Source organism: Thermothielavioides terrestris, chromosome 2 (genome assembly GCF_000226115.1).
Source record: "Thermothielavioides terrestris NRRL 8126 chromosome 2, complete sequence".
Taxonomy (NCBI): Eukaryota; Fungi; Ascomycota; class Sordariomycetes; order Sordariales; family Chaetomiaceae; genus Thermothielavioides; species Thermothielavioides terrestris.
In genome coordinates this window covers 4,823,040-4,840,759 of record NC_016458.1, presented here as the reverse complement: position 1 = coordinate 4,840,759, position 17,720 = coordinate 4,823,040, and the positions used below count along the sequence as shown (strand labels likewise).

Genomic DNA, 17,720 nt, shown 5'->3' with positions numbered 1-17,720 from the left:
CGAGCTTTCCCGTCGACCTTTGAGCTGCCCCACATTGCCCCAGCGGTACGTACCCGACAGGGATTTTAATGGGCTGCACGCGCTGGTCCCTGTCGACGCGTGAAGTGAATGGCAGCGACGCGAACTTTCGCGTGTCCCCTTTTTCGCACTGCACACAGCGCTGGCAGCAGCACTTGGTCCCGCCTCGCACCTCCTTCCCTGACCGCAATACCACCAACCTCACCCAGACACCCCGCCTCCCTCCAAAATAACGTCCTACTGTCGTCACTCTCTTCAGCCCCAGCGTCCAGCAGTCCAGTCACGCATCATGTCGTCACCAGCGAGGAGATCGACCCGCAGTTCTGCAGCCCGCAGTTCGCAGCCACGGAGCAGCCCCGCGCCGGGCCCCTCAAACTCGAATGCCGCCGAGAGGACGCCCCGGCAGACACGAGCGTCGCAGCTGGCGTCCAGTCCGCTCTTCTACCAGTCTTCGTCTCCCACCCCCGGCGCCAACAGGGCCTCCTCTCCCCTGCGCCAGCAGACCGAGACCCAGAGCACTGGCGACCGCACGCCCCGCGCCAGCGGCGCGCTCATCGGTGGTGGGACTGCCCCCTGTTTCCTCTCCGTCGACAAATCCTCCAAGCCGCTGACCGACTACTCGCCGAAACAGACTCGTCGCCGATCCGCTACGACCCCAGCTCCAGCCCCGGCCACCAGCTCAGCCAGCAGCAGTCCGACCTCCGCAGCGACAGCAGCGCGCTCTTCGTGAGTTCACAGAGATCCACAAATTTCAGGTCCCACCGGGGAGACATCAACCCCGATGTCATTCGCACCCCCCGCGTGCCGCGCCGCATCATCCTGGACGATGCTGGCCGAGTTGTCCGTGACGGCTCCACGCTCGGGTCCGACGCCGCGTCGTTTGCGAACAACAACCCACCTACCTCGGAAGCGGACGCCCTCGGTGGCCGGAGCCAGAGCCTCGTGTGGGGCACCACCGTCTCGCTCGAGGACTCGTTTGCCTCATTCAAGGACTTCCTCAGGAACTTCACCAGGAAATACCGCCTATGGGCCGATGGCGCCACCGAGGCTGACACCAACGGGAATCCCGAGGCGAATTCGAAGCCGTACTGGGAGGCCATGCAGAACATGTTGCTCCTCGGCACCAACAAGCTGTACCTGGACCTCCGCGACCTCAAGGCGTACCCGCGCACCGTGAAGCTGTGGCACCAATGCCAGGCATACCCGACCGAAATCATCCCCGTCATGGACCAGTGCGTCCACGACTGCATGACCGAGCTTGCGCAGGCCGAGATGGCAAGCCAGAGAGCCGCCTCGCACAATGCCACCGGACCCAACGCTCCGCAGGCCTCGCAGAGCTCTGAGCTCGCGTTTCCGAGTTCCGACCGCGCCGAGGAGCCGTCGACTCCGCGGCCCCTACAGCGAGAGCAGTTGACCCTCGAGGACCAGGTGATGAAGCAGCAGTATATCGTCCGTCCCTGGGGTCTCGACAAGTCCATCAATCTGCGGGATCTAAACCCGTCCGACATGGACAAGCTGATTTCCATCAAGGGTCTCGTCATCCGGGCCACGCCTGTCATTCCCGACATGAAACAGGCCTTCTTCAAGTGCAGCGTCTGCGGACACTCGGTCACGGTCGACCTGGACCGCGGAAAGATCCGCGAGCCGACCGAGTGCCCGCGCGCCCGCTGCAAGCAGAAGAACTCGATGCAGATTATCCACAACCGCTGCGTGTTCGAAGACAAGCAGGTCATCAAGCTGCAGGAGACCCCAGACGAGGTGCCCGCCGGCCAGACACCCCATTCGGTTTCTGTCTGCGTCTACAACGAGCTGGTCGACTTCTGCAAGGCCGGTGACCGGGTCGAGCTCACGGGCATCTACAAAGTCATGCCGGTACGCGTCAACCCGCGCATGAGGACGGTCAAGAGCGTGCACAAGACCTACGTCGATGTCGTGCACGTGCAGAAGGTCGACAAGAAGCGCATGGGCGCCGACCCGTCTACCCTCGATCTCGCCGAGGAAGAGGAGGCGCACGTCAGCGGCCAGAACCTCGACGAGATCAGGAAGGTTACGCCCGAGGAGGAGGAAAAGATCAAGGCGACAGCCGCTCGCCCGGACGTCTACGAGCTACTCGCCCGCTCGCTCGCCCCTTCGATCTACGAGATGGACGACGTCAAGAAGGGCATTCTCCTCCAGCTGTTCGGCGGCACGAACAAGACGTTTGAGAAGGGAGCCAGCCCCAAGTATCGCGGGGACATCAACATCCTGCTCTGCGGCGACCCGTCCACGGCCAAGTCGCAGCTCGTGTCGTACGTGCACAGAATTGCCCCTCGCGGTGTCTACACCAGCGGCAAGGGATCCTCCGCCGTCGGCCTCACTGCCTACGTGACGCGCGACCCCGAGACACGGCAGCTGGTGCTTGAGTCCGGTGCGCTCGTCCTGTCCGACGGCGGCGTTTGCTGCATCGACGAGTTCGACAAGATGAACGACTCGACCCGGTCGGTCCTCCACGAGGTGATGGAGCAGCAGACCGTGTCGGTGGCCAAGGCGGGTATCATCACGACGCTCAATGCCAGGACAAGCATCCTTGCGTCGGCCAACCCGATCGGCAGCCGGTACAACCCGGAGCTCTCGGTTCCGCAGAACATCGACCTGCCGCCTACCCTCCTGTCCCGTTTTGACCTGGTCTACCTCATCCTCGACCGGGTCGACGAGAAGACGGACCAGCGGCTGGCGCGCCATCTGCTGTCCATGTACCTCGAAGACAAGCCGGAGTCCGCCCAGACCAACAACGACATCTTGGTGAGTCTCAACCCTAACTGGACCCTCTTCCAGCAATGATCTCGATCCCTAACACACACACCCCCAGCCCATCGAATTCCTCACATCCTACATCTCGTACGCGCGCGCCAACATCCACCCGACCATCACGCCCGAGGCGGGCCGCGAGCTGGTCGACTCGTACGTCGAGATGCGCAAGCTGGGCCAGGACGTGCGCGCGGCCGAGAAGCGCATCACGGCCACGACGCGGCAGCTCGAGTCCATGATCCGGCTGTCCGAGGCGCACGCCAAGATGCGCCTGTCGGCCACCGTCACGCCCGACGACGTCCGCGAGGCCGTGCGCCTGATCAAGTCGGCGCTCAAGACCGCCGCCACCGACGCCCAGGGCCGCATCGACATGAGCCTGCTGACCGAGGGCACCAGCGCCGCCGAGCGCAAGCGCAAGGCCGACATGAAGGACGCCGTCGTCCGCCTGCTCGACGAGCTGACCGCCGGCGGCCAGACCGTCCGGTTCGCCGAGGTCGCCCGCAAGCTGGCCGAGGGCGCCGGCGTGCCCGTCGAGCCCGGCGAGTTTGCCGAGGTCATGCGCACGCTGGAGATGGAGGGCGCGGTCATGATCATCGGCGAGGGGCCGCGGAAGAGTGTGAGGAGGGTCACGGCGAGTGTGTAATGAATTTTATTATAGAGGGGTGAGGATTTGGGGGGCTGGGTATGTCATGGGCTGGGCTGTTTTGACAGGGATAGGGCAAGGCTTTCGCGTGTTTACATCAGGGGCGTAGTCTAATTTGATTTCCAATGATGTGTTTTTGTCAACGACCTAAAACCTTGCGTACAATGACAGGGTGATTACCAACCAGACTAACTTCCTAGGTATAATCATGCAACGGGCACACCCTTTTCACTGCCCTCTCATGGTTCTCACGACCTCTCGGATTCTCCCGTTTCCGCGCTCATGCCCCCGTCCCTATCGGAGCCAGCCACGCTCTCCCTATCGACGTCCTTTCGTTTCTGCTTCTGCTCCTCCTCCTTCCCCTTCTGCTTGCCACTGCCCTGACCGCGCGGCGTGGCCTCCCCACCGCCACCGCCCTCGTCGTCGCCCAGCAGCTGCTGCAGCAGCGCGCCGTCGAGGCGCCACTCGCGCAGGTCGTCCTCGGCGTCGTTGAGGATCTGCCGGGCCTGCGGGGCGTGCGTGTACGCGGGGCGCGCGTCGCCGGGCACGACCGGCGCGTCGTCCAGCAGCTGCAGCAGGCGCAGGCCGTGGCGCGCCAGGATCGCCTGCTTCTCGGCGCGCTCGATCGTGGCGAGGAACTCGGCTGTGTAGGCCTCGCGGAACTTTTGTCGGGTCTGGAAAGGGGGGGGAGGGGGGAAAGGTGATGCGATCTTGGTCAGCCCGGGACAGATCGAAGGACAGTACACACGGTGTGTCACTAGGAGGGGGGGGGGGGGGGGGGGGAGAAATGGGCCAGGAGTAAGAAATGAAGGAAGGAAGGGAGGAAAGGAGGGAAAAAAACGAACCACATTCCCCAGCTGCGCCTCAGCGACCAGGTTCTCGGCCTCGGCGCGCACCAGCTCCTGCTCGAGGGTGACCAGCCGGGCGCTCTGGGGCTCCCTGGCCTTGATGCGGGCGATCTCGTCGGCGATGCGGCGGCGGCCCTCGCGGCTGGGCGCCACGCTGCGCTCCGTGTCGCGCACCACCTTGAGCACGGCGCGGCCGGCGTCCAGCGCGGCCGCGTACGCCTCCTCCTGCTCGCCCAGCTCGCACAGCACCACGCCCACCTTGTCGCTCACGTCCGACACGGCCGCGTCGCCCGTCTGCTCGCCCCACTCGGACAGCTGCGTCGCGATCGACGCCCGCTCCCGCGCCGCCGCGCTGTGCGCCGCGATCAGGCTGTTGCCCGTCTTGATCAGCCGGTACAGCCGCTTCGCGAGCTCCGGCTGCGTGCTCCCGCGCAGCGAGGTCAGCGAGAAGGGCTTGTGGTGCTGGTGCTGGTGGTGGTGGCGGGAGGAGGCGGCGGTGGCGCCGGAGTGGGTGGAGGTCGTGCTGTTGGAGGAGCGGTTGGAGGAGCGGATGGAGAGCGCGCGGTTCCTTGGGGGAACGGGGGGTTGTCGAGTTAGTTCGGTACGGAGTTGGAGATCAATGGTTTGGGGTATGTTAGGTAGTGGGTGAGGGTAGGGTACCACTGGGCAGCGAGCGAGAAGCGGCTTCCTTCGGTGCTTGGGTGCGACATGGTCGTAGGGAGATGCGAACGCTGGTGTATGGCTGGGGGTATGTGATAGAGAGGAGCTGAAGTGCTTACAACATCCTGGCGTCTTCGTGGCTATCTTCCAGCTATCTTCCAGGTTGCTAATAGCGAAAGGAGGTTGGAACGGGGAGGTGCGAGCACCAGTTGGAGAACTTCCTGGCTCCTTCCGTCAATGTGTAATGCCTCGAGAGAATCGTAGAGGCAGGTGCTCGGGATTTGTCGTCCTAGATCTGCTGTGCAGAAGCGCCTGACAGAACTTCAGCGGTGACAGGGCTTGCCTGTGGTCAGATTTCACAACTCGCGAGGTCTCATCAATGGCAATTCTGTGACGGCCAACTCGGCCTGTCATCAGCAGTATGGGCATTTGTCATGCTCCTTTCCTCCCCGGCAGCAGCTGAAGGCAAGTGCTCTGCCTATATTCTCATCGCATATTTAGATGCTCAGGCCCCAATCCAGTTCTCTCTCTCTCCAATGCCCGACGTAATCTGTCTTGGATCCCCTAAGGCCGTTGGTCATGGGATGTAGGGAGGCGAGGGAGTGTCGAGGGGTGCCCGTGACGTCATAGCCTTGATGTAGCAACGCCGTGCTCAAGCATTCCAGGTTGTTTCTAACTTCCTTCCTGTATTCCGAGGGTCTGCTTCAGAAAGACCAAAAGCGAATAGGTCTCGTCGTTTCCTATACGCGCAAAACCTGATCATTGATGCCAGAATCTCAAGCGGAAGAAGCTGCAGCCTCTCTTGGAAGAAGAGCAGGTGTCGCTCGACAGATGAAGAACTCCACTCGCAACCCCACGGTCCAATGCAAAAAACCAATGGAAAAAGCCAAGGCAACCCGGTGTTTAGCCGGGTCGCTGGATGAATCTGATCCGATCCAGGTTCGAACTGGAGACCTTCAGTGTGTTAGACTGACGTGATAACCAACTACACCATCGGACCTCCGCAGCTATTTGTCAGGACACCTGGTCGACATCATGAGTGGCCAAACTAGCAACTCGGGATACACAGACACAACATTTTTTATAACCACCTGACATTCCACAGACAAAATGTACATGAAACAATCGGAAAAAGCCCAGCCATTTTATATTATCCCTTTTCCTATAGAGAAAACCCCTTACCCCCGGCCCGCCTCTATTTCTTCGGAGAGTCGAACTTGAGCTCCACGTTGCCCACGATCCACGCGACGACAAACACGGCCACGGCGCTGGCAAACACGACCAGCGGCTTGCGCAGGCTCGCCAGCAGCGGGTAGTCGTATGCCACGACCAGGTCGCGGTCCCTGAAGTCGTCCACCAGGTTGCGCGCCCTGATGACGAGCGCCGTGCGGCCGAGCGTGTCGAGGAAGGTCTTGTGGATCTCGATGCCGGCCTCGGTGATGGACGAGGGCGGGATCGAGGTGTGGTACCTGACGTTTCTGAAATACACTGTTAGCAAAAGTAAAGAAAGTAAGAAATGTTTTCCACACTACGCAGCGTGGGTCTGGGAAGGGACAGCACGTACTCAGCGCCTTCCGGGAGGATAACCCGGAGCTGCACCTGCTCGTACTCGACGCCCTCCGGCTGCCGGGGGCCCTCGAGGAAGGGGACGTTCAGGACGAAGCCGCCCGTGGCGGTCTTGCGCAGGAAATTCTTGGCGTCTGAGTTCCAGCCGATCGTGAAGGGGAACTTCCACCCGCCAAACACCGGGTAGCGGGGCTTGATCTCGAGCAGCGCCTCGCGCTTGTTGGTGCGGAAGTGCGAGGTCGAGACATTGCCAATCACGTCGGTGTAGTACGCGTCCACGCTGCCGACGCGCAGCGGGAACTTCAACTCCTTGAGCGCAAACGTCGTCGGGTGGTAGTACTGCGCCTGCTGCCACTTGACGCGGTTGAAGAGTGAGGAAAGGTTGGCGCCCCGGTGGTACAGCGTGTAGCGCTCCTCGAAGGCGACGTTGCCGCCCCAGTGGCTGACCTCGATGTCCCGCTCCAGGCGGGAGACGTGGGTCACGGGCTTGGTGAACTCGAACCGGACGCTGACGGGCTGCGCGGCACCCGCGGGCTTCTCGTCGAATGGGCCGTATATCAGCTTGGATCCCTGCTTCTGCGGGAACTCGGAGACGTCGCCGCTTCCGGGCAGCTTGGTGTAGTCGGGAATGTTGCCGGACGGGAACTTGACCTCGGTCTTCTGCTTGGTCGTCGTGTAGGCCGAGGAGCAGTATGCCGAGAAGGAGAAGGTCAGGTACTGCTGCTCTTCCTGCTTGATGGAGGCGGGGAGCGGCTTGTACGCCTTGAGGAGGTAGTAGCTGATGCCGAGAGTCTGCTGCGCGCCGGGCGCAAGGGGCTTGGGCAGGCGGATGCGGAGGTACTGGATGTCACTGTGCCGGTCAGACTACTACTGCACCAGAGCCCGCTGCAGTCCTTTCAACCAACCTTTCCTGGTCAAATTCGACAGGTTCGGCAACGAATGGCCCGGCGCTGGCGTCCTTGCGATCCTTCACCTCCACCCCGCCGAGGCGCGACATCTGGTCGGCCGTGAACGGCACGAAGTATTCATCCTGCGGCGCCTTGTCGATGTTCTCCACGAGCACATTGATGTTCTCCTTGACATAGTTCTTCTCGAGCGAGATGACGTGGACCAGGTTGGCGTTCTTGAAGACCTGGGGCGGCTTGAAGGTGGCCGGCAGTGTGGTGCTGGTGGAGCTGGAGTCGGAGCTGGCGCTGCTCTTCTTGGAGCTCGCGCCTGCTGCGGAAGCGAACGACAGCAGCGACACAAAGGCCGAGAAGACTGCCGTCGTCTTCATCTTGGGTGAGAAGACGGCAAGGCGCTCATTAACCTGCTGCGTCCACCAATTGAGAAGATCGGGTGCCGGCAACGAGCGACGGAGATGCCAGGCTTGGCCGTCGAAGCACCCTTCTGGACCCGTCACGGTGGCCTTCCGACGGCAGCTGGCCAGCCTGTCTCAAAAAGCTTACGTTGCCGAAACACCGTTGCCGGCCCGCACAGGTGGGGCGAGGCTGGATGAAGAGGAATCATGATTGGTCAATACCACTTACTAACAGCAGCTTTCCCGATACGGCAATGGAAGTCTACAAGTACCACATTCGCGAGGCGTGCTGAGATGTCCAGATGACGGCCACGGCAAGAATCAATGTCGGAGAGGGATCTATGAAGGACATACTATGGCAGAGCAATTGAGAGGGAAAACGGGTGTTATGGTGTGCTCTAATGGTGATGGATGACAAAGGAAGAGAGCCATGCAGAATATGGTGAAGAGCCGAGTAAAGTTCACATGGCCAGCATACAAGTAGGCATTGTGGAGGTATGCTTGATGGACAGAAATCATGTGCGTAGAGGTAAAGCTCTGGCGTCCGTCCTCATCCTCTGAAAAATCAGAACACCAGGCGAGTTTGGCGTATAATTCGCTGCAACTCCATGGACTCCATGTTCAAGCGCTGACCCCTGCAGAAAGGGCAACCGTTCAACCCTAACCCAGCTCTCACTTGTTGCGGGGTGCGGAGATACTCTCTACTCCGTCCTTGACGCTGCTCCTATTTCGGCCTCCGATAAGAGCCATAGAAATTCTCCCTATCGGTACACTTGCAAGCGGTCAGAGCTTGCTGAATGAGGAGCTTGAACCTTGGTGGGGTTGACAACTTTGTTCGGAATTGGCGGTCTCAGTCAGCAACTCGATGCGAATGGGAGGTGAAATAAGACGCAGTGGAAGGGAGAGCTTCAACAACAGCGAGACAGTCTGTCGGCGACATACCTATCCCACAACCACAATTATCTTCGTATCCCATCGGCATCGCCACTGGTCAACATGGTCGGCCTCGGACCGAAGCCGCCCCCCTCTAGGAAGGGCACCGGTACGTGCAACCTGCAGTTTGGAATTTTAGGAAGTTTTTGGAGATTTTTGAGCGAGTCTTCTGCCGTTCCGACCTGGCCCCTCCTTCGTATCGGCGTACAGGCGGGGTTGGATGGGTTGCACCTGCTTCCCTTCCATGTTGGGCACACACTGCCTGCCGCGTACTTGCTGCTCGGGGCTATTGGGCAGCTAGGTCCTGCCTTTTTGTCCTCCTTTGCCTTGGAAAAGGCGGGCCCCTGCCTAAGGTACTTGTCCTTCTGTGTCTTTCTTGTGCTTTTCTTGTGCCGGGTCTCGTGCCATCCAAGCAGGCAAACGGGAATCGGATTGCTCAGATCGCACGGATTGCACAGAAATGCAGGGTGGCCTTCGACGAGAACCTGGCATCGGCACACCGATGTGACATCACCTTCACAACGCCTCTCATTTTCATCCGATCAGCTTCTCCACTCCCCACGCAAAGCCTTGGCATTGTTTCCTTCCCAGCAGTCAACCGACTGATACTGTTATATCTGCCTTGTGCCTGGCTGGAGTGGGCGCAATTCAGGTACCCGAAGCTCTCTCAGGATGGCAAGCTCTGCAAAGCTGAGGACCCTGAATTATCCCGACGGCCCCCTCTCTAAGCGGGTTTCCTACCACCACCACGACCACAGCAACTCGTCCAGCCGCGAGGGCAAGGCGCTGCGTGCCCACGGCCCTCACTGACGCTAACCATGACTGTAGGCTCTCTCGTCGATGCGCCGAAGGATCTCCTTAAGGAGATCAAGGTCCTTGAAGAGCTCTTCACCGTCGACACCGCCAAGCTCAAGCAGATCACGGACCATTTCGTCAATGAGCTCACGAAAGGTAAGCACGCTTCTGGCTTCCAGTCTGAATGGCCAAGCAACCCGACCGCTAACAGGGTACACCAGGACTGAGCGTTGCGGGAGGCAGCATCGTAGGTCATGGCCCAGACTCATAAAGCACAGGCCGAGGCCACGGACCGAAGCTAACGGCTGTGGCAGCCCATGAACCCAACATGGGTCATGTCGAAACCGACCGGCTACGAGACGGGCACCTACCTGGCCCTTGACATGGGCGGCACCAACCTGCGCGTCTGCCAAGTGACTCTGACGGAGCAGAAGTCCGAGTTTGATATTATCCAGTCGAAGTACCGAATGCCCGTGGAGTTGAAGACCGGCGACGCCGACGAGCTTTGGGAATATATCGCCGACTGCCTGCTGCAGTTCATTGAGACGCACCACGGCGACGTGTCCAAGATGGAGAAGATCCCCCTGGGTTTCACCTTCTCCTACCCGGCCACCCAGAACTACATTGACGAGGGCATCCTGCAGCGGTGGACCAAGGGCTTTGACATTGCTGGCGTGGAGGGTCGCAATGTCGTTCCCATGTTCGAAGCAGCCCTTGCACGGCGGGTGAGTCAGGCACCAGGTGGCGCGGTGAGAAGAGAACGCAGGCCAACACATGCTAACCCGGTCGTCTAGGGAGTCCCCATCAAGCTGACCGCCCTCATCAATGACACTACGGGCACGCTCATTGCCTCGGCATACACCGACCCTAGGATGGAGATCGGATGTATCTTTGGCACGGGCTGCAATGCTGCCTACGTAGAGAACTGCGGGTCCATTCCGAAGCTGGCTCACCTGAACCTGCCGCCCGAGACGCCCATGGCAATCAACTGCGAGTGGGGTGCCTTCGACAACGAGCACAAGGTCTTGCCGCGGACAAAGTACGATATCACGATTGATAACGACTCGCCGCGCCCTGGCCAGCAGGCCTTCGAGAAGATGATTGCGGGTCTCTACCTCGGTGAGATCTTCCGCCTGATCATGGTTGATCTGCACGACAACCACGACGTGCACATCTTTGCCGGCCAGGACATCTCCAAGCTCCGGCGGCCGTACACTCTGGACTCGTCCTTCCTGTCGGCTATCGAAGAGTAAGTCTGTCGGTTACGCGCCGTGTTAATGCGGCCTGGCGCTGACTCTCCGGCGTGCCCAGGGATCCCTTTGAGAACCTGTCCGAGACGCTTGACCTCTTCCAGACGAAGCTGAACATCAGCCCCAACCTGGCGGAGCTCGAGCTCATCCGGCGCACAGCCGAGCTGATCGGCACCCGCGCGGCTCGTCTGTCGGCGTGCGGCGTCGCTGCCATCAGCAAGAAGAAGAACCTGACCTCGTGCCACGTGGGGGCCGACGGGTCCGTCTTCAACAAGTACCCGCACTTCAAGGCCCGTGGCGCCCAGGCCCTGCGCGAGATCCTCGACTGGCCCGAGAAGACTGACCCTAAGGAGGAAGATCCGATCGAGATACTGGCTGCCGAGGACGGGAGCGGCGTGGGGGCTGCGCTGATTGCAGCGCTGACCTTGCAGCGCGTCAAGGATGGCAACATGCACGGCATTCTGCACCCGGAAAATTTCAAATAAGCAGACAAGCCTGACTTAGGCCTTGGACCGGAGGAACGGCGCGTTGGAGAGATCTGGCTTAGAGATATTTGCCTGTGCAAAATCTCGGTGGGATATTAGCATCTGCGCACGGCGACGATAGCTGAGGCATTTGACTGCTCAGAGGGAAAAAAGACCGGGTCCTTGAACATCTCTGGCCGGAAAAACCAACACGGCCACCAATCTTGGTTGCTTGCGCTGCCAGCTGAGGTTTGACTGGACTGTGAAGATGTCATGCGCATTTAGGTAGCTAGCAGATGCAATGCCATGCGCGGATCTTCCACGTCTGTTATATTTTCCCTTCCCTTTTTTTTATCCCTTTTTATCTCCTTATTTATCCTGGGCTCTCAGCCGGGTATCTCCTCCCCTCTCTCCATCCTAAACTCCGTCCTCTCACCCCTCCCTCCCTTCCTTCTCGTTCCCGTCTTCCCCCATCGCCCGCCCCGCAACCGCCAGCGCCGCCTCGAACGTCTCCAGCAGCTCGGCCTCGTCCTCCAGCCCGACGCTGACCCGCACCTGCTCCGCCCGTGCCCCGTACGTCGCCAGGTACGCCGCCGCCTCCGCGTCGGCGCCCCAGATCGCGTCGTTGAACGGGAACGCCAGCGTGTGGTGCGCCCCCAGGTGCGGGCCCTGGTACACGGATAGGCTGTTGTAGAAGGCGCGGGCCAGCGCCAGCGTGCGGAATTCGATTGCTAGTAGGCAGCCGTAGCCTGGGTGGAATTCGGGTTGCGGTTGCGGTTGTGGTTGTTGTTGTGGTTCGCCTGCTGGGGACGGAGCTGATGGTGTGGGGTCGTTGCTGTTGTTCTGTGCTGGCGTTGTTGTCGTTGTTGCCCCTGGGTCTGTGATGGGACCGCGGCGCATCATGGCGAGGTAGTTGCTGTGCGTGTTGGTGAAGGGCGGGTAGAGCACGGCGGTGATGGGCGAGGTGGGGAGCTGCGAGTGCTTGTGGAGGAAGGTGGCCAGCGCCAAGGCGTTGCGGTTGAGGATGGCGGACCGCGCGAGGTAGTCGGCCGAGTTGGCCAGCAGCCGGGCCGCGTCCGCGTGGAAGTACTCGTTGCGGAACTGGGCCGCCAGGGTCGATTTGATGGCATTGTAATGTCGCGAGGAAGGCGGGAGCACGACGGAGCCGCCCATTACCTGTTCGCATAAGGTCAGTGCTGAGTGAAATTGGAAAAAGGGGGGACGCAAGGGGGGAGGAGAGCTGACATTGGCGTAGCCGCTGAAAGACTTGGTGATGGAGGTGATGATCACGTCGGCGACGGCGGATACGTCGATGTTGCAGAAGGAGCCGATCGTCTCGTCGATCACAACGGGGACATCGTGCTTGTCGGCCTTGCCGGGGTCAGTCAATCATCGTCCATACAAACATACACATACGCAAGCCAAGGGTCGCCGCGACTTACCACCTCCCTCAGCCTCCTCAGATCCACGCTCACGAGGATCGGATTACTCGGGAACTCGGCAAACACATAGCCCACCTTCCTCCCGGCGGCCCTCTCGCCCGCCAACCACTCGACCAAGGCCTCCATGACGCCGCTCTCCGCATCGCACCGCCCAAAATGCTTCATCCCACCCACCCCCTCCTTAAACAGATGCCAGCTGTTATGGAACACCGACCCGAGCACCACCACCGTCCCGCCCCGCCGCACCTCCACCAGCGCCTGGTGCAGCCTATACACCGCCGCCATGCCCGTGGGATACAGAAACACATCCCCCTCGCGCACCTGCCCTCCCCGCGTGCCAACCAACCCCGCAATCCGCCTCCTCAACGCCCCATGCGCCTCCCCCAGAGGAAGGTGACCCGTCCCGGGCACCGTGCCCTTGCCCTTGCCCTCACCCTCCTCCTCCCCCACGCCGACCTCCAACCCCCGCACCGCCTCCCCGTCCCCCTCCCACTCCACCACCCTCACATCCCCCCTCTCCACCGCGGGCACCAGCGCCGCCGCCAGCCGGCTACTGATCCCGACGCCGAGGTTCGACCACACGCCGACGGCGCCGGGCGCGCGGTCGGTCGGGTAGGCGACCGCGTACAGGCGCACGGGGGCGCCGCCGTGGTGAGCTGCGTCGTCGCCGGCGGGTTCGGACGGGAGGGGCAGGGTGAGCGGGATGTCGAGCACGCGGAAGAGCAGCGCGGCGGGCGGGATGCGGTGCTCGGGCGCGCGGTGCGGGGAGGTGGCGTAGCGGGCTGTCGCGGCGAAGATGGAGGGGTGGGTGTACAGGAGGAGGGAGTGGGTGGGGGGCAGGGAGAGGAGGGGGTGCAGGAGGGTGGCGAGCTGGCGTGTTGGTTGGGGTGGTTAGCAAGTCTTTTCTTTTTGTTCTATATTTTCCTTTCTGTCTCTCAGAATAGAGAGAGAAGGGTGGTAAAGCTATGGCGGAAAGGGGAGTGAGGGAGGCGAGGATAGAACGGCAGAGGGGGGGGATAGTTGGTTACTGACCTGCCGCACCTCACACCACGGCCCGAAGCGCGGGTAGATGGAGGCTAGCCTGCTGAGCAGGTCCGGGTCGCCGCGGCGGAGGGCCTTGGCTGTGTCCCAGCCGGGGATGTGGAAGGTGATGTTGTGCGGCGCCTCGGGCGGCAGCGAGTGGCCGAACTCCGTGGCTATCTGCTTGACCGGCATCTTCCCCGTTCTTACTAACCTCGCCGTTGGGGCCCTGTGTAGCGGCTTGCTTCTTTAAGAAGGGAGTGGGTAATGAATAAACGAAAGACAAAGTTGGTGATGGGAGTGGCCTCGGCAGTGATGCTGAAGGAATTCACCCTGTGAATTACGCGCTCAGAGACCACAACGCCCACGCGATCAATTTCCAAGTGAGCGGAATGTAGATCTACGAAATACACTACTGTGTAGACACAAAGGTGCCGAGTCCCCATCCGGCGTCCGATGTCGCTTGGAGACCCTGATGGGGTTTTCGGGCGCAAGCCACGCGGCCCGCCGAGTGATGGCCGCCCATCTTGGATGGACCAGTCCGGGGCTACCCAATTGAAAAGAAATTTTTTTTGTCTCAGCTCTTTCCATCATCAGGCCGGCATCCAAAATCTTATTTCACCTCCGGCATCCACATCGAGCGGCGGGGCCCACGCAGCAAGTGGAGTTCGCCGAGGACTCGGCTCGCCGAACTGGCGGCCACTCATCGGACGACTGCTCAACCTGTTCTGCGGAAGTAATGCTGCCGTTGTTGATACATATCAGATGATACAGTCTAGTGCTGTATGGAGACATAACTCCCCGTCGCTCTCGCATGCGGTTCCATAATACCCAAAAAGCACAGCACACATAACACCGCCGTGCCCCTTTTTCCCCAACACCAACCATCCAGTCCCTTCTCGCCATCCAGACAATACATACATACCCCAAAGCCGGCGCCACCACCACTCGCCTCGCGCTACCACAGGTTTCCTGCTCTTCCCCTCGAGCGCAAAGTTCAGCGCGACCGCGACGAACAGCGCGCCGCACAGCACGCTCGGCCCAACCTTATCGTAGTAGCGGGCGACGCGGCGGGTGCGGATGGCGCGGCTGCGGTACAGGTAGATGACGACCGAGTAGCACAGCGACATGATGGCGAGCAGCGTGAAGGCGGCGGCGGCGGCGAACGAGGCGCCGCTGCCGTGCCGCGTGCTGAAGTTGAGCAGCGTCACGGCGATGGTGCCGATGTAGATGGAGTACTCGAGCTGCATCCCCCCCGCGGCGGGATCGGGTCAGCAAAGGAGGGAGAAGAAAAAAGAAAGAAAAAAATCCGAGAGACTCACCCATCCCAGGAACGTCCTCTCGGCCGCGAAGTAAACCTTCGGCTCGACACGCACAGGGACATAGATCTTCTTGCCCTTGGGCGCCTTGAACCGCTTGTGCTGGATCTCGCCGGCACCAAGCAGCGACTCCAGCCGGGCGTTCCGCGGCAGCTCGGTCGCGCGCGGGCGCGGCACCAGCGCCGTGAGCAGCCACCACGCGCCGCGGAGCGCGGCGTTCGCCGACGTCGCGACGCGCGTCCTGTAGTACGTCCAGCCGCCCACCCTGCGCGCCTCCGCCAGCCTGTCCTCGTCGTCGGCCTCGTCCTCCGAGTCGTACAGGTACGTGTCGTCGCTGCCGCCGGCCGGCGGTCGGTCGGTCGTCTGGTCCTCGATGTCGGTCGGCAGCGCCGACGCCGCCCGGCCGTTCCTCGCCGCGGCGGCGCTCGACTCGGCGGCTGCGCCGGTCGCCGCGGTCGAGGGCCGTGGCTGTTGCGGTTCGTCGTCCGAGTCGTAATCGTCGTCTTCGTCGTCGGATATCGACGTCGTGGCCGAGTTCTCTAGCCGCTTGATGCCGAAATCGTGCGTCACGGGTTTGCGGATGTCGACGTCCATCTGCGGCATCCAGTACGGAAGCAGGTGTATCCTGTCGGGAAAGAGGGAGGCCACGCCGTGGATGAACTTGGAGAACTTGGGAACGGCCTCGACGAGGTGGCTGGACGTCAGCTGGCGCACCCATTCCGGGGGCTCCTGGCCGAGCTGCGTCTGCAGCTTGACCTCGAGGATGGCGTAGGGGAACCGGACGACGTCTCCGGGCGGCAGTTGGGAGAAGGGGTAGTCGATGCCGATGTCCATGCGTCTCCAGTTATCGCCGGACCTCCTCACGCCGTCGAGGTTGTCCTCGCGCACCATGGTGAGCTCCGTGTCCAGCGAGATGCGCACGCGAGCATCGGCCGGCAGCTGGAAGGCGGTGCGGTGGTAGAAGGACCGGCACACGGGCTTGTAGCCATTCTTGAGGACGGACCACTGGATCTCGCGGGCCAGCCGCTCGTCCTCGGCGATGGCCTTCTCCGACTTCTTGCCCTCCTTGCGCGCCTTCTCGAAGATGGCGGCCGGGAGAAGCTCGCCACGCAGGTAGGCGTTCACGTTCTTCTCCTTGAGCGAGAAGCGGGCCTTGACCGACTTTTCGCCGGTCCAGTCCTCCCGGTGGGTCTTGCGCTCGACGAAGATGGTCTCGCTCTGCATGCCGCCGTACCAGCGCAGCCGGATGGCCTCGGCGCCCTCCGTCTTCTTCAGCCGGCCCTCGTACAGCTCCCAGGTGTCCGGGTTGTCATAGTAGATGGACGTGATGGCGGTGTCCTGCTCCTCGAACTCCTTGCTCGCGTTGAACACCAGCACGGGCAGGTGCTTCAGGATGATCAGCTTGAGCTCGGTTACGTTGTCGGGGTGGACCCAGTATTTGGTGGTGTGGCGGACGAAGCTGGCCTGGCTGCCGCCGGCGGCGCTGTCGCCCTTGACGGGGTTCCCGCGGGTGCGGACCAGGTCGTAAAGCTTGGACAGCTTCACGACCGAGGCGTCGTAGTTCTCCTTATAGAATGGCTTCGCCTTGAGGCGGGTGTTGAAGACGGGCCGCAGGTGCCAGCCGGTCATCTTGTCGTGCTTCTTGATGATCTTGTAGAAGCCGGTGTAGTTGAGCTGCACGAACTTGGCGAGGTCGTGGACGTCGGCGATGATGTCGCTCAGGTCCTCCTCGAGCAGCATGAACTCCTCCTCACTGGGGCCGTCCTGGCCGAGGCCGCGCTCGTTCAGGCGGTTGACGACGTCGCGCACCTCGCGCTCGCTGACGGCGATGCGGCGCGAGATCTCCATGGCCTTGACCTGCTGCTTGGTGTGTACCTTGTCGAGCTCGGCCTCGAGCTTGCTAACGAAGCGGCTCTCATCGTCCTCGGTCCACTCGCGGCGCGGCTGCCTGCCCGGGCGCGGGCTGGCGCTGGCGCTGGCGCTGTCATGTTGTTGTTGTTGTTGTTGTTGCTGCTGCTGGAAGGGCCCGCTGGGGTGCTTGAGGTCGGCCTTGAGGCCGTCGTAGTCGATGTAGTACCATTGGTACTCGCGGATGACGCTCGACCGGAGCTGCTCGCCGAACTTCATGACGACGACGCCGGGGGGAGCTCGCCAGTGGGGGTTGCGGTTGCGGCTACGCTGGCTGTGCAGGCGTTGGGAGCGGTTCTTGAGGTCATGCACGATCAGCACCATGGGGCGGGGCACCCGCGACCGCGGCCGGCGAGCAACTCGCAAGAACGCCCAGAGCTCGCCACTCTAACGTTTAGCTCCACGCTTGCCTCGTGGAGCTGGGAACCTGCTGGTAGGCGAAGAAGCTCCACTCGGTTCGTGCCCCGTACACTATCGGCCTGAAGGTAATGTTATCAGATATCAATTCCTGCTCGGGTCATCTGCTCGAGGTCCATGCTCTCGCTTCGCCTTCGTCTCAACTGAGCGTTTCCAGTCGTAGGTTGATTGATCATAACCTAATTATATGTGCAGAGGACAATGATGGATGTTGTTTATTACAATTGGAACTCACGTTAGCTCGGCAAAGCTGAGCTGCCGGGGGCCATGCATAGAGCAGCGAACACGTTCACAAACTGCACGCGATCATTGGCGAATTGGGCTGGGCAGGGAACAGAGGGATCGACCTT

General features: G+C 61.4%; 6 protein-coding genes and 1 non-coding gene across 7 annotated transcripts; 2 read left to right on the top strand and 5 right to left on the bottom strand.

Moving 5' to 3' along the window:
• Positions 1 to 149: 149 nt before the first annotated feature.
• On the top strand, positions 150 to 3,572 carry THITE_2114040 (uncharacterized protein). The gene is made up of 3 exons (XM_003652438.1): positions 150 to 578; positions 650 to 2,799; positions 2,867 to 3,572. Exons 1-3 carry the CDS (start codon positions 308 to 310, stop codon positions 3,446 to 3,448), a joined length of 3,003 nt encoding a protein of 1,000 aa, XP_003652486.1. The 5' UTR covers positions 150 to 307; the 3' UTR covers positions 3,449 to 3,572.
• A 124-nt stretch (positions 3,573 to 3,696) lies between these two features.
• On the bottom strand, positions 3,697 to 5,080 carry THITE_2143793 (uncharacterized protein; the record flags this gene model as incomplete). Its single annotated transcript, XM_003652437.1, has 3 exons — positions 3,697 to 4,122; positions 4,294 to 4,864; positions 5,076 to 5,080. The coding sequence occupies 3 exons, from the start codon at positions 5,078 to 5,080 to the stop codon at positions 3,697 to 3,699; spliced, it is 1,002 nt and encodes a 333-aa protein (XP_003652485.1).
• Positions 5,081 to 5,882: 802 nt separating this feature from the next.
• On the bottom strand, positions 5,883 to 5,956 carry THITE_t47. Its single transcript has one exon. It is a non-coding gene; the product is annotated as a tRNA-Val (tRNA).
• Positions 5,957 to 6,042: 86 nt separating this feature from the next.
• Positions 6,043 to 7,954, bottom strand: THITE_2114037 (uncharacterized protein). The gene is made up of 3 exons (XM_003652436.1): positions 7,428 to 7,954; positions 6,521 to 7,372; positions 6,043 to 6,434 (listed from the first exon to the last, which is right to left on the bottom strand). The coding sequence occupies exons 1-3, from the start codon at positions 7,796 to 7,798 to the stop codon at positions 6,152 to 6,154; spliced, it is 1,506 nt and encodes a 501-aa protein (XP_003652484.1). The 5' UTR covers positions 7,799 to 7,954; the 3' UTR covers positions 6,043 to 6,151.
• A 462-nt stretch (positions 7,955 to 8,416) lies between these two features.
• On the top strand, positions 8,417 to 11,461 carry THITE_2114033 (uncharacterized protein). The gene is made up of 6 exons (XM_003652435.1): positions 8,417 to 8,864; positions 9,584 to 9,706; positions 9,772 to 9,797; positions 9,865 to 10,275; positions 10,345 to 10,799; positions 10,862 to 11,461. Exons 1-6 carry the CDS (start codon positions 8,819 to 8,821, stop codon positions 11,283 to 11,285), a joined length of 1,485 nt encoding a protein of 494 aa, XP_003652483.1. The 5' UTR covers positions 8,417 to 8,818; the 3' UTR covers positions 11,286 to 11,461.
• A 235-nt stretch (positions 11,462 to 11,696) lies between these two features.
• Positions 11,697 to 13,921, bottom strand: THITE_2143774 (uncharacterized protein; the record flags this gene model as incomplete). The annotated part of the gene is made up of 5 exons (XM_003652434.1): positions 11,697 to 12,013; positions 12,155 to 12,440; positions 12,510 to 12,635; positions 12,707 to 13,576; positions 13,739 to 13,921. 5 exons carry the CDS (start codon positions 13,919 to 13,921, stop codon positions 11,697 to 11,699), a joined length of 1,782 nt encoding a protein of 593 aa, XP_003652482.1.
• Positions 13,922 to 14,329: 408 nt separating this feature from the next.
• Positions 14,330 to 17,577, bottom strand: THITE_2114025 (uncharacterized protein). The gene is made up of 2 exons (XM_003652433.1): positions 15,049 to 17,577; positions 14,330 to 14,970 (listed from the first exon to the last, which is right to left on the bottom strand). The coding sequence occupies exons 1-2, from the start codon at positions 17,275 to 17,277 to the stop codon at positions 14,488 to 14,490; spliced, it is 2,712 nt and encodes a 903-aa protein (XP_003652481.1). The 5' UTR covers positions 17,278 to 17,577; the 3' UTR covers positions 14,330 to 14,487.
• Between the last annotated feature and the right edge of the window lie 143 nt (positions 17,578 to 17,720).

Excerpts from the sequence above, each read along its gene's own strand:
- THITE_2114040 (XM_003652438.1), top strand. The coding sequence starts at position 308 with ATGTCGTCACCAGCGAGGAGATCGACCCGCAGTTCTGCAGCCCGCAGT. Across the intron at positions 579-649 it reads CAGCGGCGCGCTCATCGGTG|ACTCGTCGCCGATCCGCTAC; the intron begins GTGGGACTGCCC and ends TCGCCGAAACAG. Across the intron at positions 2,800-2,866 it reads AGACCAACAACGACATCTTG|CCCATCGAATTCCTCACATC; the intron begins GTGAGTCTCAAC and ends ACACACCCCCAG.
- THITE_2114033 (XM_003652435.1), top strand. The coding sequence starts at position 8,819 with ATGGTCGGCCTCGGACCGAAGCCGCCCCCCTCTAGGAAGGGCACCG. Across the intron at positions 9,707-9,771 it reads CGTCAATGAGCTCACGAAAG|GACTGAGCGTTGCGGGAGGC; the intron begins GTAAGCACGCTT and ends AGGGTACACCAG. Across the intron at positions 10,276-10,344 it reads AAGCAGCCCTTGCACGGCGG|GGAGTCCCCATCAAGCTGAC; the intron begins GTGAGTCAGGCA and ends CCGGTCGTCTAG.
- THITE_2114037 (XM_003652436.1), bottom strand. The coding sequence starts at position 7,798 with ATGAAGACGACGGCAGTCTTCTCGGCCTTTGTGTCGCTGCTGTCGTTC. Across the intron at positions 7,373-7,427 it reads GTCGAATTTGACCAGGAAAG|TGACATCCAGTACCTCCGCA; the intron begins GTTGGTTGAAAG and ends TGACCGGCACAG. Across the intron at positions 6,435-6,520 it reads ATCCTCCCGGAAGGCGCTGA|AAACGTCAGGTACCACACCT; the intron begins GTACGTGCTGTC and ends AGTGTATTTCAG.
- THITE_2114025 (XM_003652433.1), bottom strand. The coding sequence starts at position 17,277 with ATGGTGCTGATCGTGCATGACCTCAAGAACCGCTCCCAACGCCTGCAC. Across the intron at positions 14,971-15,048 it reads AGAGGACGTTCCTGGGATGG|CTCGAGTACTCCATCTACAT; the intron begins GTGAGTCTCTCG and ends GGGGGGATGCAG.